This window comes from Melanerpes formicivorus, unplaced genomic scaffold (genome assembly GCF_026170545.1).
Source record: "Melanerpes formicivorus ecotype bairdi unplaced genomic scaffold, bMelFor1.0.p_v2 SCAF_4, whole genome shotgun sequence".
Classification (NCBI taxonomy): Eukaryota; Metazoa; Chordata; class Aves; order Piciformes; family Picidae; genus Melanerpes; species Melanerpes formicivorus.
In genome coordinates this window covers 12,640,339-12,667,942 of record NW_027142356.1, presented here as the reverse complement: position 1 = coordinate 12,667,942, position 27,604 = coordinate 12,640,339, and the positions used below count along the sequence as shown (strand labels likewise).

At 41.6% G+C, this 27,604-nt stretch overlaps 1 protein-coding gene and 1 long non-coding RNA gene across 8 annotated transcripts in view; one reads left to right on the top strand and one right to left on the bottom strand.

Moving 5' to 3' along the window:
* The first annotated feature begins 224 nt into the window (after positions 1-224).
* Positions 225-25,526, top strand: LOC137440656 (uncharacterized). 2 transcript variants are annotated; one of them, XR_010987214.1, is made up of 3 exons: positions 225-257; positions 17,962-18,097; positions 25,479-25,526. It is a non-coding gene; the product is annotated as an uncharacterized lncRNA (long non-coding RNA). The 2 variants fall into 2 exon arrangements; XR_010987213.1 differs by lacking the exon at positions 225-257 and adding an exon at positions 11,174-11,244.
* Positions 22,293-27,604, bottom strand: part of DCTD (dCMP deaminase) — a 68,128-nt gene continuing 62,816 nt past the window's right edge. For 3 of the 6 annotated variants that reach the window (XM_068137030.1, XM_068137031.1, XM_068137029.1), the window contains one exon: positions 25,582-27,384. In XM_068137030.1, coding sequence (XP_067993131.1) covers positions 27,306-27,384 — 79 coding nt within the window. In that variant the 3' untranslated portion in view covers positions 25,582-27,305. Of the gene's footprint in view, positions 27,385-27,604 lie in introns of all 6 variants that reach the window. The other 3 variants (XR_010987207.1, XR_010987208.1, XM_068137028.1) reach the window with 3 other exon arrangements.

Here is a 27,604-nt window from a genome sequence, read left to right as displayed (position 1 = left end):
TTGTAGTAGAAGATTATTAAAACAAACTAAAATAAACCTCCTTACTGTTACATTTTCTTCAGGAGCACAGTAGGAGCCCACATGCCTGCATGTTTATGTCTCCAAGGCATCCAGCGGCAAATGTTTAAGTTACAAAAAAAATAAAACAATAAACCTTGAGTGTGCCAGCAGTGCTGCACTTTGCCCTGAGCGCACATTGCCCTCAATTACCGACTCTCCCTTCCCAAGTGTTTCCTGCGCTGTCAGCTGCGGTGAAGGTAGGCCAGTGCCAGTCATCACTCGCTGCAGAGCGGGGAGCTGCTGCTGCCTGCAGCGTCGCCAGGGCAGGCTCACTCTGCTGGCACCAGAACCGCCACGCTACCACCCCTGCCTTGCTTAGGGAAAGGAAACTGCTTCCTACCGGCTTCTGCCCCTCCTCACCAGGAAGCAGACATAAGGGCAGAGACGAAAGGGCACTACCTTGCTGCAGGCCTGCCGTTGCCAGGGCCAGGCGCGGCGTCCGGCCGGGACGCACAACGCTTCCCCCAGCCGCTTGACCCCGCGCCGGGCAGAGGTACAGGGCCGCTCGCCCTGCGCCTTCCACAGCTTCTGGCCCGGTCCCTAGTCCGGGCCCGCTCACCCTGCGCCTTCCACAGCTGCCGTGCCTTCCCCGGCCCTGGGGGCTGCTCACCCTGCGCCTTCCACAGCTGCTCTCCTTTGCGGCGGGTGGCGGCAGCAGGTGGCCTCGTGCGCCCCCTGGCGGACAGGGTAGCGCCGCAGAGGTCCTGTCGATTTGGCATCTTGGCCGCCATTTTACTGTCTCGGCCACCCCTGCGCGGCTCCGGGGGCAGCGCGCTGTTTCTGCTGCTCAACGATGCAGCTCGCTGAGGCAGGGTTCTATCGAAAATAAGTTACATTAATAAAGATCTGAGCCTTCAGATGCCATATCCCCCAGAGTAACATCTCACATGGCCCCACAGAATGGCACCTGGCTGACCCAAGCCATCCAGGTAGCCTGGTACATCTTCCTGGGCCAAATGCCATCACCTGCTCCCTCTCCAGTCTCCATATAAAGCACCATACCCACAGCCCCAGGGAAGATGTAGCAGGTGCTCCAGAAAGGCAGCACTATTTGTGGGACCCAGCCTGTTGTCCCAAGTCTGGCTGCTGGCAGGCCAGGGGGGGCGCCCCATGCTCGCCCCAGCCTCTGCTGCATTACGCAGCCACAATGGTGAGTCCTGGCCCATCGGCCTGGAACAGCACCCTGCCATTGGCAGTTCAGCCCAACTCACACCTGAGTCTGAGCAGCTGCACTAACACTGACTCGTTCAGTTTTAAATGCAATCCAAGGGTGCTAGCTTGACTGCTGGTGTACGCTCTTAGTAAAATACACAGAGGTTTCTTTTTTTTAGCGGCACAGGAGTTACGTAGAGATAGCTTTCATCTGTAGTGAGTGAAATGCAGCAGCATAGAGATCAACTGTTTCAAACAAATAGCAGCCTGTTTCTCAGCTTAGCTGAAGGGGGACATGCTCTGACTGGAGGCAGTCTGAGGGTAGCTGGTGGCTGGCCATGGGCACTGCCACCACCTAATACCAATGTTGGGACAATAGCTCAGCCAGCTACTGCAGGGCAACAGCTGCCTGGGCTGGAGAGGCAGAGGGGAAGGGCTGGTCTGGTATTGTGCAGCAAAGAGTGTGTGTGTGTCTTCAGAGTTAATTTGTAATTCTTGCTCCTCAGTAAATCAAGGCTATTATAAATCCTGCTCCTCAGGAAGAAAGCAGAAGGCCAGGAACTGCATGGAGTAAAGAACAGGGATGTTTTTCTTTTCAGTGCCAAGAGCACATCAGTGACGCTCGGTGCTGTGCTGGGTCAGGCCTTCACCCTCTGCTAAGTTAATACCAACAACTCCTTCATCTAAAGGGCAGACAGTAACAGTGGGGTCCCTCTTAGACTTTTCTGCCTTTCTTTCTTCCTGTTGCAATAGCAATAGCCTCTAAAGGAGCTGCACTAATTAGTTGCTATTATACTTCTTGGGTGGCTGGAAGAACACACTGCCTCTGACCTCATGCTTTACAATGTACCTTAACAGCTTATTACTGCTATTGCATGGCAGCAATGGTTCCTTTTACAGTTACTTTGAAAGAGCCATTCCTCTAGTGCTGAAAAATTATCTAAAACTAACACACAATCTCTCCAGAAGACTGCTGTTAAACTGTCTATAACCAAGTGTCCAAACACTTGCACAAAGCTGTTTCATTTGCTTAACATCAACTCACTAGCAATTAATATGCCTGACATAACAGTGCTGTATAACAAGGCCCATAAAATCTGTAGCAGTAAGGGAGTGAAATGATTTTTTTTTTCAATATCAGACTACAGTTTGGGCACTGTAATATTTTCAAAGCAAGAAGCTGAGCTGCACCTGAACAGCTGTTGTTTACTGAAGTAATAATTAGCAATGAACCACTCAAAATACCTGCTACCTTCCACAGCAGCTCAGCAGTCACTTGCACCCTGTGCCTGGAAGCAGAGTGGCTCTCAGCTTCATGTGGAGACTATACTTAATTAACTTAACTTTAAAAAAGGAAATATTTTAAATGGCAGCATCAGACAGTCTTATGCATATAAGTGAACTCATTGTGCCAGTGAACTCATATGCCCAGTGAACTCATTGTGAGCTGTGAGTCACTTCATCTCATACCAGATATCCCTAATACAGTGTTTTTCAGATAGTGGGAGGCAGGACATGCTGCTCCCAAGTGGGAGGCAGGACATGCTGCAAATAAAGTATTAGGCACAGTCCTGCTGAATGAACTCTTATTTGCTCCAGGCACAGGCAGCTGCACCCCACTCCTGGGACTGAAACCTCTGGGGAAGTATGTCTGTAAAGCCATTTGCCAGGTCTGCAGTTCTGGTGGTCTTACAAGGCTTTTCGGCTAAGTAAGAGAGATCAGTAGAACGGCAGTAAGAGAAGAGAACTGCAGAAGACAAGAAAGCAAAGAGGTAGCCACGAGCCATGTTGAAAATGGACCTCCTGCTTCCAGATCTGTATGAAACCTCCAGCAGGGGAGAAAGCAAGACCTTCCTAAGTAGCCATTGTGTTATTAATAGATTAGGACATGCTGATGGTATGTGTGTGTTTACAGCTAGGAATCTGAGCATAAGTGTTACATTTTCAGCTCACAGCTGGTTACTGGCAGCAGTGGTTCACCCCCTCAAGACCAAATTAATACATTGGTGTACAGATATACACACACACATATACATAGATTGCCACTGTATACATCCCAGGTAAAGGTCAGAAATCAGAGTACCAAGCAAGGTTATACCTAAACCATTCTAGTGGCGTGATGCTATCCAAAGGGATAGTTGTATGCCTTTCTCCCATGTCTCCACAGCCAAAGCTTTCCATCACATCCACCAGCCTTTACATACATCCAATTCTGCTGTGACCCACTCTGATGATGTAAACACCTGAGATTCATTCTCCACAGACCCTAGCTCTCTGATGTGCCTTCTGGCAGCATGAGATGAGCGTGACTGTGGACCCCAGTGACAGGAAAGGAATATGCAGCTAAGCTTGGTGTGAAGGGGAGACAAGGACAGGACCTTATTGACTTAGAGTTAGTTTAAGTAGCTGTTCGGTAACAGTCACATGCTCCTGCTCTGTTCCTGGTTAAACACAAAATAGAACTAAATCAAGATTGAGAAAGCCATACCTCATACTGTCAGTAGCATCCTGGAGTTTTCCCCATCCAGACTATTAGAGATGGTTGGCAGAGTGCTGGAAGAACTCTCCAAGAACCTAGGGAGGGCTGCTGGCTGCACCAAGGTGAGCGGGATGCTTAGCAGACAGGTATCAGCCCTGCTCCAGAAATTCTTTCTCCTGTGTGAGAAGACTTGCCTGCCAAAACTGCTAGGTACATTTCCACTAACACTTGTCAAATCAGTAGTTTCTGACTAGAGAAAATAAAAACATTTTGACAGAAAATTCCTGAGCAGCATTACACAATAAGCCAGAAACTGCCTTATTTCATTACACTTGTAGTGCCTTAGAGCATCTTTCTCGGGTTAGTCAAGTTGTTGTTTTGAGATGGAGCTCTGGTGTTAGAGACACAGGGATCTAGGTCAGTCAGTTATGAGCTTGAGGAGTTTCAGTAAATGAAACACATGCACACAGGTGCAGCAAACAAATCTTGTTAATGGTTTCATGATATGTGTGCACAGAGAGAGCACTTACTACTTCCTCAGACTGAGAAGCAACATCTAACAACTTTCTTCCATTTATTTTAGGACATAATCTCTCACTACTCTGCTGGGGAAAGCCAAGGTGAAAACATTCACTCTTCCCTCTCCCAAAATTCTGATTCAGACTGTGATAACTCTAGACTAGAATCTGTCTAGGGTATTACCCTAGGCAAAAGTGGAAAGCTTCCTAGGGCGAAATGATACAATTATTGGCCCACTGCTCAGCACTCCTGCTAGGCAAGCTGCCCTCAGAAACAGCAGTAAGAGGCTCATGAGAAATCCTATGCACCTTCCAAGGCCACAGGTCTTGCAATATTTCACACCACAGGGGAGAGGAGGAAGTGAGAACAACAGAGGCTCTTAATAAAACTTAGTTCTTTTGAAACGTGGTTCTTTGAAGTGCTCGTAACATTGAATAAAAGAAGCCAAGCTTTGTCCTTATTCTACAGAGAGATGTAAGAGATGCAGGCAACAGCAGGCTAGGAGTAGAGCCAAGAAACAGACCCCAGGTCTCCCAGTTTCTACAGGTCTAATGGTGGGAAAGGCTACCTTCATGGGAATCTTCTCCCAACAGCAGTTTCTCCACAAGGACACTGACATTTTAGTTCTAATTTAAAAATGTTTCCACCAACAGCAGTGGAAGACTTGAGTGTTGATGTAATTCTCATGGAAATGAGATTTGAAACAGGATCCACAGTTCCCTGTAAGAGCCTCAAATATTAGCTTGTATAATGGCTGTCCTTCAATGAGCATTCAAGCCAGTTTCCAAACATCAGTTTAGAAGCTTTTCTTAATCATGCATATCTTAAACCACTTGGCAGATGCTCTCAGGAAGTTTTGCACTTCTTTGAGATCCTCTGAAAGTAAGTAAATCTTCAAAGGGATAACTATCTATTTCCGATTAAAAACCTAGCTTAGAGTGCTTCTTGAACACTACTGGATGCATCAGCATAGCACATTCTGATCAGCAGTGTGTTGAACATTCAGAACTATTTTTCTTGACCGATTAATTTATGTGAAATTCAGGATTTTAAATGGTTCTTGACTGAAACACAAATACCTTGCAGTCAGCAGACACAGCACTGGACTGTCTGTTCAGAAACACTTGCTCCAGCTCTACACTTCCTGTCCCAAGGGTACAAGGAGTTGTGGGAAAGATTTTTTTTTCTAGTTTTCCACTGGTGCTGGTTATTGGAGTGGCTAGGCAATGGTTAGCTATCAGCAGCAATCAGAGCTTAGAGAAAGTACTTGGGGAAGTCCAAGTTAAATTTTACTGTCAATATTGAATGCTCTGCCACAGTTACAACTCTCCCATCCTGTGCTGCACCAAATGCTGTGCCACTATAGCAGAAGCGTAGGCTCCTAACATTTATGAACACATTGAAAACTGACTCAAATCACATTGTAAAAAAGTGACCTATGCTTCTATATTTTAAGCATTAGATGTGATTTCCTTACAAGCTACTACCAAAGTCTTCCTGTCCTCTAGGTAACCTGCAGACTAGTCCTCTCTTGTTCTTCCATAGAAGAAGCTATGCTGCAATATCACTTGCAAAGGGCTCCTGTGTCATGCCTCCATTGCCCCAGGGTTATCAGGCATTCAGCCAGATCCCTACATCTCCTGGCAATGTTGGCTTTCTGAGTGATTTGGAGGCCTGCTAGTAGACTGCCACTATATAAAGGTAATAGAGCAAAGGTGAGGAGAGCAAAACTCATCTGAAACATAGATGTTTGTTTTATTAGCACAGGTTTTTCTACAGCTTCACTGGGAAGAAAGAAGGAAATTTCTACCCCACAAATGTAATTTTTCAGATTAGGTATTAAGAGAGCATAAACCTGCTACCCCTACTTGAACAAGAGTAACAATGTTACGAACATGAGAAGCCAGGAGAGACATTTTGTATGCAGTGAATGTCAAGTAAGCTACAGAGCCTGACACCTAATGGAAGAAAGGCCAAAGAAGGTCAGAAAAATTACAATGGGAATCTCTACGCTAATTTTAAACTACAAGTGTTGCCTGTTGATAGCAGCCTTTGTTGTAGTTTTCACTGTGTTCATATGGTAGCTATTCATTGTTGGCTAATTATCTTGTTTTATTTTTCTATTTATTTCTTGAATAAATCAAACTAATAAAAATCCAGCCCACAATTGCCATGGGAACACTCCAACAAGGACAGATGCAGTATAGCTGCAAGGAAAAGAAGCAGGCTTTAATTTTATTAAATTATACACAAGGCAATCAATACAACTTAAAACAAACAGCCCTTGCAGGCCCTGCACTAACCATCCAGAAAGGCTCAACCGGTAACTTCAGAGTCTCTTGCAACACCAAAACTTAACAACCACCATGCCAGATTTCTGTAAGGGCACATGCTCTAGAACACAATGTTCTCGCCCTTCCATCACAGCCTTCTAAAGGGAATCCTGGAAAACATATAGTCTACTTTTCCTCCCCATGGACGTGCCAGGTATTTTTTTTGCTTCTCCTAAATCCAGTAGATCTGTGTTAAATTTATGCTCTGGCAATCCCAGGATTTGCTTTGAAATTTTAAATCTAGTTAAAATAATACATTTCGACTGTTTCATACAGTTTCTGAAAGCAGATATCAAATCAGTCACAAACAAATCTAAACTGTCATTTAGCTTAACTTGGTCACTGTCTCTGCAAAGATGGATGACAAGAGACAGGAAAACAGAAAGCAGAGAAGAGATTAAAGCCACAAAGGGCCTACAAAGCTCATTGCAATAATTCTCCTTATGTTCCTCATATTCAAGGTAATGCCACTGAAAGAAAGCCAACAAAAAGAATGACATGCACTGCCCAGACTGTACTTGTAAAAGGCAGCCTCATCATTCCTGATCCTTCATATCACTGGCAGTGAGGGTTTTCCGTTTGGACACTGCAGGGAGAGAAGTTGTCGGGCATTTGATTAAGCCAGATCGCAGTCTCCTTAAGTGTCCCAGCTGGAAGTTATCTGGCAGTAACTCACTCTGTGCAGGTCATCCTCTCTATTGTAATGCTTTCCCATCTGCCAGAATGCTGTGGTTATCCTCTCTGCTCATATTCTATTAAACTTTCCCCCAGCAGTGGTGACAAGACACCCTCCCCCATCCTCCCTTGGACAGTCAGGAACAGGCCCCATCTCCTTTCTGTGCTGGGCGTCTTGAATCATCTCCTTTTTTTATTCCTAGTCCTCTTCTGATGATAGTTTATCAGGAGTCAGCTCTTTGATTAAGCAAAACCTATATTGAGAACTTTGCAGAATAAAATATAATGTTCTACCTCTACCCATACTCTTCCTGCCCCTGGGATTATTCATTATTTCATTTCCAGTACCAGCGAGCATTGCCCCTAGGCCCTAGCCAGAAAGATACACTGTCTCTGCCTTCAGAACTGCAGCACCCAGTGTGCAACTTCAATTTAAGCCACTAGTGGATGATACCTCCTGTGACATCGTTCATCCAGGACAGCTATCCAGCCATTCCACCCATATTCTCTTACAGCATCTCCAGTACAGAGTTTGGTTCTGGCCTTAATATCTTTGCATTATCTATTGTGCCTATGATAAATCCTATGTGGTGCCATTCCTTATCTCCACCATTCCCACACACATACAGATGTGCACAGTGCATTTAAATAAGCCTTCAACTACAGGAACTGTGCTTTCTTTAATTAAATGCAATTAATCTGCCATCTGTATTGCATTATTCCTATTGCATTTCTCAGCACTTTGTGTTCTCAGTCACCATTACATTGCACACCAGAGTGACTGGCAAATTATGCCACTGTTGCAATGGAAGGGAGGTTTGTGGATGAAACTGTCTTTTAATTAAAAAACAAATGCAACTCCAGCTTGGAAGGGGTTGTGTTAACTTCTGTGATTTCTACTTTAAGCTTTCTGAATGGAAGTGGGTGCAGATTGGGGCACTTGGAGTTACCCTTGTTACCTACTCCAACCTATTTAGGACGTTACTTGTCTCTTATTTCCTTCTCTACAAAATACTTAAGCAAAGACTTAAGAGTAATATCATTACCACTAACAAGATCATGTTTATTCTCCATTGCAATGCTCAAGCACACTGTTACAAATAAATTGAGTACTGCCTGATTTACCTTTACCATGCTGCTGCCTTTAGGGAAGGCTAAATTGGGTAAGAATTGAATCCCCTTGCATTCTAACTGATTCTCAAAGGTTAGAGGGGCTAGGGGTGGCTGGGCTTGTGTCTTAACAGGTTTGCCAGTTGCTGTGGCTAGAGGCCTGACACCAGATGCAGGAACAGCCTATCTGCTGTAGGCCTGCCTGCATTCAAAAGCAGCAGTCAGGTATACAAATGGTGAGGTTTGCTCATATGCAACACATACAGGTTCTTTAAGATTGCTGGTGATAAGTGCAGAAGAGCTCTGTAGCTCTAAAAATATGCTTGCAATCACAAACTCAGTCTCCCAGGGAAGCACTCAGCACAGCCGAGCTCACAAATCTTACAACCAAAAGGCCTCTCTTCAGGGGAGGGGTAAGCAGGACAAACCCATTGTAAGGGAAAAATTCTCCCAATTTAGAAGCCCCTGTTCACAACAGAGACAGAGTCATCTGGTAAAATTTATTCAAATAAAGGGAGAGTCTAAAGGACAATTCCTTGTGGGGGTCTCTCAAACTGCTGGGAGACACAGCTCCCCTTTTATCCTTAATTCCTGGACGCAAATTTCCCTCTCCCTTTCCCCATTGGCTAAGGTACTCAGGATTTACAGTCTTTCCCAAAACACCTACTACATGTCCCCCCTTTACATGTGAGCCCCCCCAGTACATATATTGTACATTCATTTAAATTAGGTTCTTCATTTCACTGGGCAGAGAAGTTAATATTCAGTAGTCTATTAAGCCTGCACTCTGGCCTAAAAGTTCAAAAGTTCAGTCTGTGTTCAGTGTCTTGCCATCCTCAGACAGACCCCTACTGACTGACAGCGATGTTCAAGATAAGGTACTTTGCAGATGCCCCTTTGTTGTTTATGCACCTAGATAAGGGGAACTGTCTGGTTCCACACACACACCCCCCCTTCCTCTTCCAACCCCCTCTTAGGCAATTCTTCCTTTGTAAAGACACTGGTTACTTTTAATACCATCACCACTGATCTGTCTGTTGCTTACCATCCAACTCTTGATCCCCTCTAATTGAGATATGAAACTGGGATAATAGTTATACCTTGTCATCTACCATTGTGCAGAGGGTGTGGTGGGACCAGGGTCAAGCTATTGTTCCTGGTGGTCAAACATTTGTTCTTTTATCAATTTGCACAAGACATTTCTTGCTTTTGGTGTAACTCCTCTGGTCAGCAGTGTTGCAGGTGGTAAGGGGAAAAATGGAGCAGAGGGCCTCCGCCTTGCCCCCCCATTCTTCCTGATGCCATGGCAACACAGATCACCAGGTGCCCACCCAGCCTCTGTGCCTGCTCTGGTCACCATGTGTTTACAAGCAATATTCAGCCTTAAAATTTTCCACTGGTTTGTGCTGCCAACATGTACTATTAAGTTATTGCAACATCTTAATTCTCACCTCTTCTGATCAAATAGTTTTAGTTAAAGTAACAAATCAATTGTTTCTGTTTAATCCTCTAAAGTATATTCCATCCTTGAGACTGAATTACCAATGAGTGCCATTTGTTAGCACAACAGTTTTCCAGTTCTGGCTCACTTTTGTTTTTGTTGAACCTTGTTACAACCAGCCAGATATAATAAGAGAGACATCGTAGTCCTGCAAGTGAAAGATGTTTCTCATTTAAGCATTGGGCTGTGATAAACATTTCCATGTAAAATTGTTGTTTTCCAATTAGTATGCCAAGGTTGGTATAATTTAGATTTGTAAAGTCTGTCTTTAAAATAAAACATAAATATGTATTCTGTCACAAAAATCAAGGTAATAAAACGTTCTGTAGCAGCAACTTGAGGATTATATAGCATGGTATACCTTTTTTATACCAATCTATCTACAAACAGTGACTGACTCATGAGAAAGGCTGCACCTGCTTAGGAAGGTGCTTGCTTTCACCACTGCAGTATTTGGTTTCAATGAGGGCAGTCTGGTAGATCAGGGGGATTGCAAAGAAGCACTTCCTAGCAAAGCAGAGCCAAAAAGAAAAAGTACCATTAAAGTGCTGTCAAGTCTAAGGATGTGCTGATCTGGAATCTAACTTTACAATGACTCCTACCCTCATCCTGGATCCAAAATCCAAGCTCTGAAAAGCCTTGAACTCTGCAAGTTCACATCTGGGTCCAATCAGCCAGCTCAAGCCCCTTTCTAAGCAGAGGCAAACTGAAAGACATGTGGTATACTGGGGAGACAAACCACAGATGTTTATTGTGCTCTTGCGCCCTTAGCAATTGTTTTAATGGGTTAGAGCTCCTAGGAGACCACTTGACTTTTGCTCATGTCTATACTCTTCTCTTATAATGCTGACTGTGCATAAGCCTGAAGCTGTCAACAATCTACTTCCAGTGTTATTTCAGGGAAAGAAAAGCGAAGTGACATCTGATCTGTTGAGAGAGGATGGGGTAGGGGGGTTATTTTTAAAATATAAAGCAACAACAAAAATCTGTATGGGATCGATATTACAGTCAATACCTTCTGCCCCTTTGGAAAGCACAGCTTAGTCTGAAACACAGGTTTCCCCTTCTCTGTTGCAACAACTATCCATTAAATAGACTAGTGCTTCCTTTGCCAAGACCGCATTGTCAGTAAGTGTTTTGAAGCTCTGCAATAATGATTATTGTGCAGTATTGCATTTTAATAATTCAAATAAACCATGGAACATTATGATCTCTATGGCTAAGTAAATACTTTGTTGCAACTCCAGCCTTGGAAAGCATCCGTCATTTCAGTACAATTGTGTCTTTGCAGAAAAAAGCCTTTTGAAAGCACTGCTTGCCTTCAGAAAGAGCAGTCCTGGCTGCAGCTGGTCTTCTCCGGTCTGTGTAGAGGGAAGAATCTATTTTGTGAAGATCATCATTGTGCAAGAACTATAGTTAAGTGATCTTCTGCTGTCTATTTTGTACTTTAAGACCTGTGCAAGCAAGATCTATCCATATGTGTCAGGCATTTTGGTCCTTCTTTATTCTTTAGTCATTAAAATAAAACTTAGAACTGGAACCTAGACAATGCCAACAAGAAACATGTCCTTGTTCAGGCAGGACTGACACCATTTCATTTTTAAATGGCCCTACAAGAACCTGATTTGAATGCAGAGAATTTGAACTGCAGAAGTTACTGAGGTGACATACTAGAGCTAATCATGAGTTCTCTAGTTTTTCTTACATCCAAGAGCTGAACTGCAGCAGAGGACCATCCTTCCTCTTTGAGATGAAGCAGAGATGGTAAGCAAGAAAGGCTTTGTGAAGTGCACTCGTTGAGGGTTCATGGATCAGGAAGAGAAGAAAGACTCAAGGACATTAGAGGTGAAGAAATGCTACAGTTTCACAGGAAAGAGTGGAGCCCTCCAGGAAAGAAAAGTGAAATTTAAAAGAGAAAATAGAGAGTAGGACTGAAAAAAAGAAATATGATTATTCAAGTGCATTGGTTTCAGGGGGAGAAGGGTTAGGAACTTAAAAAATTTACTACTTAGTCTAGAAATAGGGAAGGCTGTCAAACATGGATGGCAGCCATGTAAAAATGTACTGTTAGTATTGTTCAGCTGGACTAACGTATGGCATACAAATTCCTTTCAGTTCTTCTGTGACTATAACAACAGAGAGGCCTATTCCTCTGTTCCCTGCCTTCAAAATGTTTGTATATTTATGTTGGACAGTTCCACTGCTAAAAGTTTGGTGGGGCTCTCTACTCTATTTAGAGTGGAACAGTAAAGACAAAGGACATTTTCTAATCTGCTAAATCATGTAGCCCAAGGATCTCTCTACTGTTACACATGTGGTTTTCCACAACCCTAAAAAATAAGATTAGATGGAAAATTAATCAAAACTAGAATCACTAATGTGTTACTAGAAAATGAAACAAGTCGCTGTCTATTAAAGAGCAACAAAACTACTAAACAGGAAATGGATGACTGACTACAACAAATCAAAGCTTAAGGCAGCTTTCAATCTTTGTAGGGTTTGTTTATAGCAGAGAACTGAACAGGCTAATATTTGTCATTCCAATTTACACATTTTTTACTGTCTACTAGGTCAAAAAGAGCCCTGGTAGGTGCAGACACAACTCGTCTGGCCTCTTAGAAGTCAAAGTAACCGTGCTTTTAAGGAATGTGTTACTTTGACAAACAGCAGAGTCAAAAGTACTCTATGACAGATAGAAAATTTGCATTTCCATTAGCAAGGCCTTTGTCAAAGGAAAACGCTAAAGGCAGTGAAGAATGCAGTGTATTCATTAACTACCACTCCCAAATTCACTACATAGTTCCAAGAAAATTTAAGGTAAAAGGCAGAAGGAAAAGATTTACATTCCAGGGGGCCACACAATAAAGGAACAGTGATTTATGCATGCTTTTGCCACAGGATAGCTTAGAAAAGAAATGCTTTTAGATAGCTTGGCTGGCTGGTAATTCATCAAGGACTCATTTTTCCTAATGTTCAAAATTAGCAGCTGTTCAAGTAATGCCATTAAGATGCTCTGAGTTAGGGTACAGGAATCAAACTGAGTCTGTACTTGAGCCACTTCACGCCTCTGAGAAATGTGGCTAAGATGCTCAACTACTTGCAAAAATTAGCCCAGTTTTTAACTTTGTAAATGTTTATTGAAATAGGGATACGCTTTAAAGAATAGTGCTTCATATTTGTGGCTGATGTCTTTCAGAAATTAATGAAACTATCATTGGTTTTAATGAGATTACTATTCCTTTATGCTCTGAATTTCATACTAAAACTTAACAGAAACATAAACCAATAAACTATTTAATATGAACAAAAAAATGTCAGAAATTGGTTATAAGTTTTATTTGGCCAGCCTTTAAAACACATTAGTATTATCACAACTAACGCTCATCATTTTAGGATTTCTGTCTCCTGCTCTTCATTTATGTTTCAGATGACACTTTATCTTGAGACTGATGAAATTAAATACACAGATTTGGCATGAGGAATACCCAAAAAACTAGAATAATTTGTTAGTTGATACTGGTTTCCCCATATATATTTGAGCATTTCAGGAGACTATGCCTCATAAAGACTAGCTTAAGACCATAGAGAGTTAATCTTTCCAAATCTTACTAGTTTGTCAGTGTGTTCTCACCCGCCCCAGCCCACTGAGAAAGCTCTTTTCTCACTATTACTTTCCCATCTGACACTCCTTCCTTTATTCTGGTGCACATGGCTGTTCAGTAAGTTAGCTAAACTTGTTACAGTCCTTACCAAAAGTTATTTTAGCTTATCTGCATTATTGTATTGTTTTGTGCAGTTTGCCTGGACTTCTATATTCAGATGTGAAAACAGGCTCCTGGTTCTAAGGCATTCTTGGAGAATATTTCTGCATGTGTGCATTGCTAATAGCTGTAGGAGTACCTGCATTAGTTTTATCAAGCTAATGAAAGTACCTTTCTTCCACCAAGAAGTCTTTTCTGGAACATGTCCAATATTTACAAATGCCTTTTCACACAAAACTCTCGCATGTTGCCTCCATTAATTACAGCACAGACAAGAAAACTGCCAAGTAAAATTACAGAACTTTTTGGAGAAGTTCTCCTAGTTTATTCCTCCTGTATACAGTCATGTTATGGCACATGCCCCTGTGTGATGTGTGGTGCTTGTAAACTGTTTCATCAGAAGAAAATCCACAAGCTTGAGCCCAATCTAAACAGTCACCGTGGAACAAAGGTTATCAGTTAAATGGGTTCAGAAGCATAACTCCTAATAATATCTTCCCCTTTAATGGGATTTCTGCTCTGAAGTCACCTACAAGTCTTCAAAAAGTCTTCCCAGGAATAAATTAATAGGTTGTATTACCATCACACCTTCTCAAAATCATCCACAACCTACTAGGGTGAGAGTGCACGTTCTGATCTGCAAACATGTCCAGGATGACATGTTTTGGTTGTTTTCAGGCATTAAGAAGTATCTCCCCAGATAAATTAAAGAACAGAGACCACACACACTGGGTAGTATCCTAGTTGTTCAGAACAGGTATAAATTGCTTTCATTTTGTTTATGAAACAGTGGGCTTCTTACAGGCTCCACTAAGTAATACTTTCTTATTTGAGCTCTTTCTGCCTCTGTACTTATTTATCCCTGCCTCACTAACTTTATTGCTAGCAAAGTTTTTCAGCATTTCTTTCTTTTTTTCTCTTCCTTCTTCATACAGCAATAAATATTATTCAATCCAACAAATGCATACAAATTGTTTCCATTAGAATTTTAATCTACTCTCAAAATGGAAGAAAAGCTTTATATAAATCTTTGCAAATTACCAGACAGGGACATCTCCACCTAGGCTGAGCTGGTGAGTCCAGAGCCTGCTGTCCTCATTCATAAATTAATTGAGGTCTCTAGCTGCTGTAAATGAACAATGCATCCTGCAAAAGATCATATCTGTCAAGATTGCAGATTGGTTTCTATCAGAGTTTGCAAAAGTCAGAGCACACAATACTTTCATTATGTCTACGAGTATGGCTTTCCAAATGGAAAGAAACGTGTGGTTTGTTCTGTTGGGCCGAGATTTACAGAAAGCAATTTTCCTCCATGCTCCAGCTATGACAAACCTACTGAAAAATGTCATTTCATGACTTCCTTCATTCAGTCACCTTTTTACTGACAAATATATATTCTTTCTGCTCCATGTGTACGCACCAACTGTGACATTTAATGGCCAAGGTAGGTTAATCACATATCCCTCCTGGATATTGCAAGCCATACTGCATTCACTGCCTCTTCTCCGTTATAAAGTAAGCCTGGCTTTAGGTGGCTCACAAAACTACCTGTTTTGTATTACAAATTCATACATTTTTTACAAGGCTCCTTAAGATTCTGAACAACAGCCAGCATATCCATGAATACCTCTTAGGTGTTTTAAATGATGGTAAGGTTATGATAGAGCATGAAGAGAGGCAACGACAAGGTGGATATTATTGAGTCCTTGGTATTATTTTGTTTCTTCTCCTTTCACTTTGCACTGTGTGCAGGGACATGAAGGGTGGACTAAAGAAAAGACAGCATCAGATCTTAGTTGGGAAACTGAGGTAGTTTTGCTTTTAGATTTTTTTTGATCAGTGCTGTATTTAACAACAGTGGCAAGGACGCTAAACATATAAACATGAGTTTTTAAGAGTTTGGAAATTAAAAGGAGGGTAGCTCTTTACACCAGTGAGTAGAACTAGTACCATTTTAATTTACATCTAAGAGACTAAAACTCAAACACAGCATATTTCCTTCCTTGCCTATGCCAGCTGTGCTGCCTCTTCCTTCTTCATACAAACATTTAAAAATGATAGGGGAGATTCACCACAGCTACAGACACCAGTCGCAGAGAGGTCTTGGTGGTCTCAGCATTCAAAAGACTATTGAGGCAGGGCTAGCAGAGCATACTACAGCATTTTGTTTTGTAAACACACACACAGAGTCTTTTAAAGAGTGCAGATTATTTACGTGCTAAAAGTTAACATGCCTGTTAATCTCTGTTTAAAGGCTTCTATAGTGCCAACCAGTTATGGTCCGTAAAACAAAGGTGGCTGCCAGCCACAAGAGCCAAATATGTGCTGGAAATTAATTAGTTACTTGGCAAGTTCAGCAGTCACTTTATTATCAAAGCAATTGGGGCAATTTAGCTGTTTTATTAACTACTCAAGAATTCTAACCTGTATCACACAGGTGACATTTGGCATCCTTGTGTCACAGCACTGTCTCTTCCCACCATGAGTTAGGAGCATCACACTGTCAAACTCCTGTCCAGAAAAAATCCTTGCAGGTGCAAATAGCAGCAGTGGTCCTGGTAGTCTAGTTTAGGAAGCATTTAAAATAAGTATTTAAAATGCACAACTGCTCTGAGCTGGGCTCACACAATGGGAGACATTTCAGAGTGGAAGTTTTTACTGCAACAAACTACAGACTCTTGAAGATGTGGATTGCAGTGGAAACCCTGACAACAGAGTCATCCTGACAGGGACAAAAACATGGTGTGAAACAAAGTCTCTCCTAATCAAATACTCATACCAACACTTTATGTTATATCAGCCTATATATATGCTAGTATAGATGTATGCACATCATTCCATTAAAATAAAAAGGACTGAGAAAAGAAAAAAAATCCTCAATTTTGTTAGTTTGGAATACAAATCAAACTGCAGAGACTTTTGTTCAGCCATGGTTTGGATCCCAAAACTGTGTTGTTGTTTTTACTGGTTGCAGTGATGCTACCAGACCCCAATTCCTGCAAGTATTTGATTTCCCCCTTTTATTTTAATATACTGTGCCTAGTTACAGTCTTTTGACAGTCCCTCTCTATAATACCAAATATTTGGACACACCACAGTCTCATTGTAGGCATCATTTAAAGAGATTACCCATTTAACGTTTTCCCCTCATCTCCAGGTTCCTAACTGTTGTTACAACCTCTCTGTATTATTCAAAGCAGAAACTACCCTAGACAGGGTTCTGCACCTAACAGTGCGCAGAACACCTAGCAGAACAGTTCTGTGAGGAAGGATGACGACTACTTCTCTCTTCTTCATGACAGATACAGTTCAAAAGTCATGCTTTTTGATTTTTTTGGGGGTTTTTTGAGCTACTGTGCCCCATTACAACGTCATCTATTATGTACTACTGACTAATTCTTACACTACTTAATAACATATTCCAAAATTTCTCTCTCACAGGAAATTTCTGTGTTTCAGGTTATTTTTGCCCAGACACAGAAACTTTCTTTTCTCTTTGTATCCAGGTGGAGAAAGGCAGGAGAGTGGTTAAAGAGTCTTGCAATGAATCCAGTCTTGAGAGCTACCCAATCAGCCCAACTACATCCTCATTCATGCTGGGAAGTCTAACACAGTTGAATGTGACAGCTTCCTCAGACAACCAATGAGTGAAACTCTCACACATTCGACACATTACTCTCATGTACCACTTGGGCAGTAAATGTTTGACCTTGATTTGTCCAATGTAAGACAAGAAGGAAAAAAGTCAATGAGACTTAATGACCCTCTTTCCCTCCTTGTCCCCCTTTCCTCCTATGGACTAGCTGTGAATATCTTTATCACAGTAGTTATAAATCTCCAGGTGAATAAGGCACATCCTGAGCAAACCACATCAAACCACAATCTAGAGACAACTGACTGTGACGCATGATATAAACCAAACTGTAGCTGCCTGAGTTTACAGGAAGACAATCCTCACAACATGCTGATTTGTTCATCAAATCAGGGGCAGGTTACCACTGATTTGAATCATTTAAGGCTGATTGCCATTAGAGTATCTTAGTAAATGGACCATATGTGTATTTGATTAGATTGCAGACAGTTCCAATGGTCTAGACAAATTAAGATCTTGCCCACCAACTGGCTCAAAACCACAGCAGCATTAAGGACTGACACCAATCCCTCCCCACCTTGTTACAATGCTTTCCCTATTAGTAACCAAGGATCTAATGACTATAATATATAGGTAATTACAGAGTTATATACAAACAGCAATTTTGTTCTACCAACTATTTTGATTTTTGTCAAGAAACAGCATTTCATTATGGCAAGTTTCCCACTATTGCTGAGGTGTTATAATAACTTCTGGCTCACTGATGCTTCTATCTGTAGTTTTCAACAGAAATAAGTCAGGAAGCCAAATCTGGGAAATTAATCTACGCCTTTGCCTGGGCAGAAACGCCAAATGGAGCATCACCCCACTTCAGGAGCTGCACTGCAATGTGCTGGCAGCAGGACAGAAAGCAAGGTAAGTTCTAAAATCTGGAATAAAAGTACTAGAGGGGAAAAAAAAGAAAAAACACAGTCTTTTTAATACTACAGTGCTTTCATTTTCAAATGAGAGAAAGGTAGAGTTTTTGTGCCTTATTGAGGGGGCATAGAGAGACAGTTTTCCTGTGACATGGAATACTACACTACTTACCAGTGTCCAGCCCCCAGCAAGGAATTAATCTCTCTCAGTTTAGCTTTTAAATGGAAGGTGCCTGGACTTTCAGAAGTTACTGGCTTGTATTCTGACAATAAAGTTAAATTACACAAGTATCTGGAATATTTCATCACAAAATCAACGTGAATTATTTTGAACGTTGCTTCCTTCCTCATAACTTGCATTCACACTCTAACCTATCAAAGTTTGCCTTCAGTAAGAACAGTATTTCAGAAAGCTACTGCTGCCTCAAGGAAAATATTCCAAGATAAAAATAATTCTATTTATCAATCATTTTTCTTCCTCACCTCTTTACTGTTTATAATATGTGCATGAAAATGGGATCTTTATTTCCCAAGAGTTCATCAGCTGCTCCTGCTAGGCTATAATTTCCATGGATACCAATTGTATGTGATGTTGCAAGCACAGAACTAGAAGATAAGGAATAACTGCTTTATTCTTTGGTAATGCTTTTGAGTAACTCCATAAACACAACCTAAAGCTTTAGATAATCAGTTCATCACTCACACAAATCACCCACTCAGTCCTTCACAGTCCTCTTGGCAAAAACATCCCCACTGCTTTAAATGTGTTCACTCTCTCAAATATTAACTATTATGCAATAATACTCTCAGGACTTTAGAAGGTGACGGAGATGAAAGCCATTCTAATGTGCAAATTTTTAGGCTAAACTATAAATCTTGCTAAATCAGACATTTAAGCAGTAGATTTCTCCATTAAAAAAAAATAAAATCTTAGTAAGGTATTGATTTCAGGAGAATAACTATCAACAAATAATTACAGGTACAATAAAAATCTGACTAGTAAGGCAGGAAGAAATAATAAACCCACCAAGTTTCAAAATGCATTAAATTGCTCTGCCTACTGGTGAAATAAATACAAAGTACCTGCACAACTACACAAGACTGAGTCACTTTGCAGTCTGATGTGGATTTAGATACTTGTGTCTTGTTAAAAATCATTTGGAGAATACATTATCTTTGGTTTAAAGCCATTTCTAACAACAGGTTTTGGATGAACAAGTTTTCTCATTTTGTAACTTTACAAAAAACATTTTTCAGATAAGCTTGATCAGATTATGACCCAGGGATTTCACTTTAGTTCAGAAGAGAAATGTCCAGAAGCAAACAGCAGAATAGGCAGAGAGAACTGTAGTCTCCATTCATCCAGGGAACCCTGATTTGACTCACAGGCAAGTCCTTGCAATATTTTAATGTAATGGTAACATGCATGACCTATAGAGATACAGGAAGAGTCATAACTATAAAGCTGTCACCATTATCTATGATCCCTCTTTCCAATATCTCAATGGAAGGGAGATATTTCATAGAGAAGGGAATGCACAAACACTGAGATCAAGAGGCAGGGTAGAGAGCAGAGATACAGAGGTCCCACAGGATAGCTCTATCCACTGAGGGATGGACCTGATCCAAGGGTAGTCAGAGCATGTAAGCCAAGAGCTCTTATGCACTGTTTCTCCAAGCCCTAGCGTCATCTGCCCCTGGCAGGTCTCATGTCAGTCCTTAGTTACACTTAGCTTCTGGCAGAGAAGTTTGATATTGCTTGCAAAGTCACTAAGCCCCTTGGAGTCCCTGCTACTTTTGCTATCCCAGGGTGAGGCAGCATGCTGAGGGGCAACCACAGAAAGCCTCCATGTAGCTTATAGGGGTCTGCCCTAGCAAACCAATTCACTGGCTGAGAACCAATAGATGTTAACACTCAGTACAGCCAGAGGAGGAGTGATTTAAAAGCTTTCACATCCTGCCTTCTGGTACAGTAGGTTCAATGCAAATATCAGGCTGGGGTGACACAGGCTGACTGCTGTTTAGCTGCCAGAAGTCTCCTCCCAGAAACTGAAATGCAACACATGGGCAAGGCTCAAAGTATGCATTTTCTGTTCACTTTCTACTTCTCAGTAGTCTTAACATTATCTCTGGGGTAGATAATAACTTTTATTTTTACTTTTATTATTAATCTTTCCTCATCTGTCAAATCTCATTGTCTGACACCAAGGAGATCAATCTGCCTCCCTTAAACACAACTCCTGGCTCTTTCAAAAGGCTTCCCATTTTAGATGTTGGTCTCCCAAGCTTCTCTCCACAGCCCTTCTCCCCTGCTGCAGTCCTTCAGCAGATTTTTTTCAAATCAGAACAGACAACCTATAGAAGCTGACATGCTTTTCTGCAGTGCTCACTGCTCATGTCTGAATGCTACTACCCAATGTGCCTGCATTCCTGGGCAGCACAGCAGAGGAGAGTGGGGACAAGAGGTGTCTGCTACATGTGTATAGGCATTCACCTTGGAAGGACTCTTATCCTGTAGTCAGTAAAAATTACATGAGTGATAAACATAAACATTACTGCCAGATAGTTTTAAGCATCAGGACCAGAAAACGTCTATGGAAGAAAAAAAAAAAAAAAAAAAAAAAAAAAAAAAGGGGAAACCAAGAAAAGGCAAAAAATCTCCAGACTTCATCAGAATCTGCCCTCTCCTCTGGAAATTTTTTCTTAGAAAGAGAGCAAATGTAGGTGCTTGAACACATGACCTGTTCCCTCTTGAATGCCAAATTGTCAGAAACATTCATCTTAGTAGATATATATTCTCTGGAGGCCTGGGGCAAAGTCAGGTGTGTGTGTGCATGCCTGATGCTGGTAGTTATGCCTTAACGTTAAAAATTGGTCGAAATAAACCAAATATGGTGAAGTTCCAATACCACACAGTTTATTTCAGCTTTTATAGGGAGTTATCATTAGAAGACTGTGACCTGCAACAGCTCTCCTTTGCTCTTCCCCAGTCCATTCTGCTCCCCCCTGTGCAGAATATGTAAAAGAACACCTTAGTAAAATCAGTCTGAGCTAAAAGTGCATTTAAAAATCAATCCAGGTAATGTGTAGGGGCTATGCACTTGAAAGCAGAATCTCAAATTGCAATTATTTATTACCAGGCTGTAAAGCTGTGGTTTTGCAGCCTTTGTTGGGAAGGCGTTATTTGAATGCAAATAGGGACGTCAAGCTCAGTCTCTTTATATACCTCAGGTCAGGAAACGATGTGAGCACACCATCAGCTTTAGTCCCACTGACTTAAAGGACAGTTAAGCACATATTTTACATTCTGTCATGCACAGGAAATATGTAATACTCTGCTCACCTTGGCTGCAAGGGGAATACACACACTTATACAGGCTACCTAGCTCACTGCAAAGGATGATCATGGATTTTCTTGCACTCTAAGCTACAGTCAACAGAAAATGAACTGGCCAGAAGCAAGACACGAACAATAGCATCAGTCAGTTTTTATTCAAACCAAATGTATGAAGGTACCTTTTTATTATGCCTCACAGCAAGAACCATCCCAGACATCACTGATCTTTCTGCAGACTTAAGTCAATCATAGGGGGCAAAGCCCCTAGAATCGCAAAGGCCCTATCCCAGGGACAGGTATCCTGTGCCAAGCACTGACCTGGCTCACCTGTGCCCTTGCAGCAGCATTTCCAGCCAGGGAGATAAGCCATCATGACCTATAAGGAGAAGAGCAGCAGGGACATCCCACTTCCAGAACTACTAAGACTATCACCCTGCCTATTCAAGACCAGGTACGCTGTGCCTTGTTTGAGACAATGGAGTCATTATGGACTATCGCAGAGGAGGCAGCAGTCAAAAGTATACACCTGGAAATGACTAGGAGCCACTGCACTGTGAAAGTTGTTGGGAAGTCCTATTTTCGGAGTACAGCTGCTGACTCAGTGGGATGCAGTCACCCTCCCTCGAAGTCCTCTAGGTTATCAGCTACTCCAGTGACTCGCTGGAGCAGTCTGTAGCCTATCTGCACCAAGCCTACCAATTAACTTCGGTGTGCTTCCATAAATGAACCATGCAGGTGCTCTGCAGTGACCTCTTAAGTGGCCATGCACACTAGAAGCACTTATGAAGCCTATCAGTTTCAAAAGACAATCACTCTAGTTAGCACAAGAAAAATGTTGATTTTCAACACACGGGTTCCCTAGCCACTTTGAAAAGCTCCTTCAGTTTAGAACTGTGTCACCTGACACAGCTCTCTATACTCCTTACTCCATTTTTTTCTCCAAATCACAGGGAAGTTCTTTCACTCCTTGATTCTAGCCAGCTTCCTTTGGCCTTGAGGGCCAGATAAGTGACAGAGCTCTTGTGCAAACACTCACTTCCTTTCCTCTCTTCCCTTCATTCTTGGACTTCAACATCCCATCACAAATTTGTTCTGCTCTGGAGGACCTCCTAGTCTTCCCTGTCCCTTCCCTCAGGGCAAGTCTCCAAGCACCAGTCAACACTTTAAGGTGTTTTCACCTTTAAAGCCACCTAGCTATCTTATTTTTCCCCATCTCTGGAAGATATATAAGCAATATTAACAGCAACAAGTAGATCCATGTAGACTAAGGTTTTCATGGTATGGCTGTTTCTTACAGTGCAATATCCCCAGTTATCGCAGAAACATTTCTTCTCCATAAGATTTAAACCCAGAAATAAATAGGATACCCATATTCAATATAATGAAGTATAGTCACCCTCCAAAAAAGCAACACATGGAACACAAAATCCTGGCATCTGAATGGGAAGCTCTTTAGCAAAACTCATCAGTGTTTTAAGAAATTAATATGAAAGCCATACCACAAAATACTAGACACATTATTAGAAGTATCTTTAGTAACAGTACAAATACTAAAGTGCCATATTGTTTACAACACCAAATTAAAATTTTAATCAGTCCTGTTTACCCAGCAACATTCTGATTAGCAGTCAGAGCTGACTGAACAGGGAGGAGGGAAGGCAAAAAACCTGTTCATGAGATACACTGTATAAAAGACTTCAGCTGGAGTGAACAAATGGCAACAGCAGAGTCATACAGCCAGCTAAAGAATGTACCCAAGGCTCTGGCAAACCAAGACACAACTTGTGCCACTGAAGCAATGATCTGAATGTAATTCGTTTCCTCTCCTTTGGTGCAGGGAGCACTTCTGAATATTTGCATGGCAGAACTGAAATACACATTAGCTTAAAACAATGAAGGAACAGAGAGGTAGAGAGCACAGAGCAAGAAATCCCAGGAAACCAGAGGCAATTGCTTCTTTATTATGCATATTTTGCTGCTGGAGCACATTATTCTCATTCTCCTTAGGGCACCCTTTGTTAAGCACACAGTAAATAATATCAACAACTAAAAATTCAGCACATCCAAAGTGATTCCCCCCCCCCCCCCCGTATTTGGATGAGAGGGAGTGTCCTGGCAGAGGACAGATTTTACAACACCAACTTTGAAGCACTATACGACAGAAGTTGCAGTTTCCGACTCCAACCGCTACTCCCTAATTCCTAAAAATACCAAACAGGTAGACTGTGTTTCATGTAGGCCGTCACATAGATCTGTGCTTTACGTGCTGCCCTTCTGCTGCACAGTTCACAGAAAGATGGCGCCCTTCTTTCTGCTGCTCATTATTCTGAGCGACAGGCAGCAGCCCTCCCACCACAATTATCTGGTGGTGCCTTGCAGGCATGGAGCTGCCCAAGGCACCTCCCTCCTGGGATACCTCCTCAGCAGGGAAGGTGCATTAGTGACTTTGAAGCATTCAAACGACATAAATCCACTACTCCTGGAGAACAGCAGTGACCAACAAAACATAATGCTGTATTCCTCCAAAGCTTGATTAACCGCATGCTTCATTAAAGCTTTTGTTGCTCTTTAACTGAAAACATTGAAATTTTGGAATGAGACAGTTTACATTTTTTTCTCCTCCCCCCCCCCCCCCCCTTCCTTCAAGCCAGAGAAAGTAAATAGATGAGGTAAAATGTAAAAGGAAGATGGATTCAGAGGTTTCATAATTTCTTAAACAGTCAGCTCTATTTAATGCTTTACCACTGTGTGCCTTTCAGTGGTTCCCAAGGCTGAGAACATGAAACTGATGCCGACTATGCACTTGAAACAAGTTTTACCCCTCTGTTCTTGAATCAGAGGTTTGCATTAGAAAAACCTGGATTTTAGAGGAGAGAAAGCTGCTAAAAGAGGCTTTAATGGTGCAAACCCTTTGAGCCATCACCGCTGAGGAGAGAAAGAGCTGGTATCTCACACTTTCAGACCTGTATTATATAAATCCTTTTCTTACCTACAACTGAGAAGAAATGATTGCAAATAAATGGCCTTTCAACTGTGGTCACTTCTGTGCTTCATCCTTAAGTTCTCCAAGTATAGCAGAAACCCAGCTTGGATTCTTGCTGCTCCTTCATGAGACTCACACCACTTAACAGTGGCCTCCAAGCTCCCTAAACCCCAGCTGCAGCTCATAAACTTATTCCAGGCTCCCAGGTGAGACCTAGTCCTGTATAATTGCTGCTTCAGGGTGATCAGGTGAGGCTTCTGTGCTTTGTTGCACTTGGATAAAGACTCCCATCACCCAGCTTCAGAGAGAAAAGCCAAGAGTGACAAGTCAGAATTGTTTATTTTGCTCCTTCTCATTAAAACCACTATAAGATTCATTTTGGTAGCTGATGAACTACTGCAGCTTCTGCAGTCATGTAGCGAGAGCTTTAAGGCTGGGCAATGCACCAGCAGAGCTTTTATTACCAAGGTTATCTTAGGCTGTTTTGGTCACAGCATATTTTTTGTTATCTTTGTGAAAACATTGCTAACATAAAAAGCAAGAAAATGCTCAGTCTATGATCAAAGCTTGAAAGATGCCATTCAGCATGCCAGTCTGTGAAACTGTGCTTTCTTAAATAAAATTTATGTCATGCTGCCAGTTCCTTGGGCACTCCAACAGAACAGAAAATTTAGAAGGAAAATCTTGGTGATGGCAGGATTTAGATTTGACCTTTAAGATGGTTATATTGAACTGGTCAAGATCTCAGCTTTTATTTTAATGTAATTTCTTTCTCCAGAAGTAACAATAAACTGGTCCCAAGAGTCTCTTCAGCTTCCTGCACTGAATTTTCCAAGCACTCCCTAATGAAGCTTCAGCTTTCAGTCACCTCCCATTCCCGCAGCAGGCTGGGGCTTTCTGGGGGTTTACCAGGGGAGTGGTGCTGGTGGCCACGACAGGATCTGTGAAGTTTCACGCTGGTGAGCCATCAGGCACAAAGAGTCAGTGGTTCAAAGTCCAGGTCTTTAAATTGCTGGAGGAGTGGGCTGATGGAACTAACATCATGAAATCCTGCACCAGGAACAGAACAACTCCATGATGATTGGGTGACCACTGGATGGAAGGCACCTTGGAAGAAAAGGACCCAGGAATCCAGATGGATAAGAGATGATACGCCATTGCAGCAAAGAAGGCTATCCAGCACACCAGGCTCTACTAGAGAGCTCATACAAAAACACTTAAAAGATGCATACATTGTGATTCTAATTAAGTCTGAACTTAAATCAACAACTGTCTATGAAGAAAACAGCAACTTTGCTGCAAAACCCAAAAATTCTGCTTCTTTTCTCCTCTCTGTCCCATTGTCAGACCACTGTAACTCAAAATGCTTCATCTTGTCAATTCAAGCCAACTAAAAAGATGTGCATAAGCTCTTTGTGTGACTTTCAATTAAGTATTTTTTTCAGGTTTCACCTTCCCCCTCCACATATGTGCAAATTTCCTCTGGCAGTAAGCCATAGACAAATTGAGGTGGAAAACAGTTGTAGGGGAAAAAAGGGCCAGTCAGAAACTACTTCATAAAGGGACACATCTTATAATACATTGCAATGCTCCCTTTAGTAGCCAAGTGGTTCAAGAACATTACACTTTGTGCAATATCACAAATGCATAAAATATGTTTTGTGTATGATTGCAAAACCAGCAGCACTCTGGAGCCAAGGACTTGGCTTAGTATCATAATAATGGGTCTACTTCAGTCTAGTGGGTTTTAATAAGACTTTACTAGGACTGGTATGAAGCCAAATTACATAATGTCCCAAAATATGAAACAAAGCTTTTATAGAGAAAATAAAAGCTTATTTAAATATAACCACATTTAAAAAAAAACCACAAAACAACAAACCACCACCAGTGTTATCTAAACAAAGCTATTAGGCATATGTAATTCTAAAAGATCAAATTAGGGAAAAGAAGTCAAACCTATTCCTAGGCAACATTTCTGAAAATGAAGGTATGACACCAGCACTAGGAAACAGGCTAGCACCATAATGATCTCCTTTGGCACACATATGGGTATGGGCTGACTATCCCCCAGTTTCTCTCAAAGGACTAAAATTACTCAGTTACCGTACAGGTTGACTTTACGACTGAGCTAGGTTGGGTTATCCAGAAACAACTTCTACGTGTGAAAACCAACTTCAAGTAAAAGTCCTAATGGTAAAGAGCCAAATAACTTACACCCTCAACCCCTTCCAGTTCTGGAGTCTTGGGGAAAACAAAGACTTGAAAGAACCTCCAAGGCTCCATCTACCACAGATTATACTCAGAACAACTTTGTCTCTCACTCCTCCAATTAAATCAGTGTTTCATTTGTTGGATAACGCAGAATATCACACCTAGGTAAAGGTGTACAACCTTTGCAGTATTAGTGTTATGATAGTTGGAGGATTAGTATTTGCATGAATAGCATTTTTTTTCCTTTATTAGGATTAACTATTGAGATCCACATATCCAACACAGATCATCTTAGTGTACTCCCAACAATACAATATTACAAGTAACTACTTAAACGGAGTCTAAAACAACGCTGACAGCCTATCAGAGCATGTGGTGATGAATACATCAAGAATCAGAACAGTTTTCTTTACACACATTACATTGTCTCATCTGCCTGTCTCCAGACTTTTAAAGCAGTTTTGATAAAGGCATTAAAAAAAATAATTAGTAGGTTTAGATGCCACATGACAAGATGAAGTGAGGAGGGACATTTTATACCTTGTATTTCTTAGAAGTCTACTTTAGCTACAGAAGCCGGTAAAAAGTTTCAAGTAACTTTAAGATGAAAGGCATTAGCACCTTTTTAGAAAAGGATAATCACACTCTTCCAGAGACTTAATGAGACTTAATTCACAGAAGCTTTTGACTTGGTCTGCTGTTAATTGAATCAAAGTCGATGATGATCTTGTTACACTTTGGCTTGAATTCCCTAAAATAAACAACACAGGTATTAGTGAGTACTTAAAACATTTTGCTTGCTTTAGCTCTAGCTAAATTTCTGAAGAAACTGAAAAAAAAAAAACCCAAACACAAAAAGCCCTGCTTGAATTCACATAGTTTTCATCTCTGTGGGAGCCAATTATAGTGCACCACACTGAGAGAAACCTGGACAAGAAAGACTAAGACAAAAAAGACAGGCGGGTGGGATA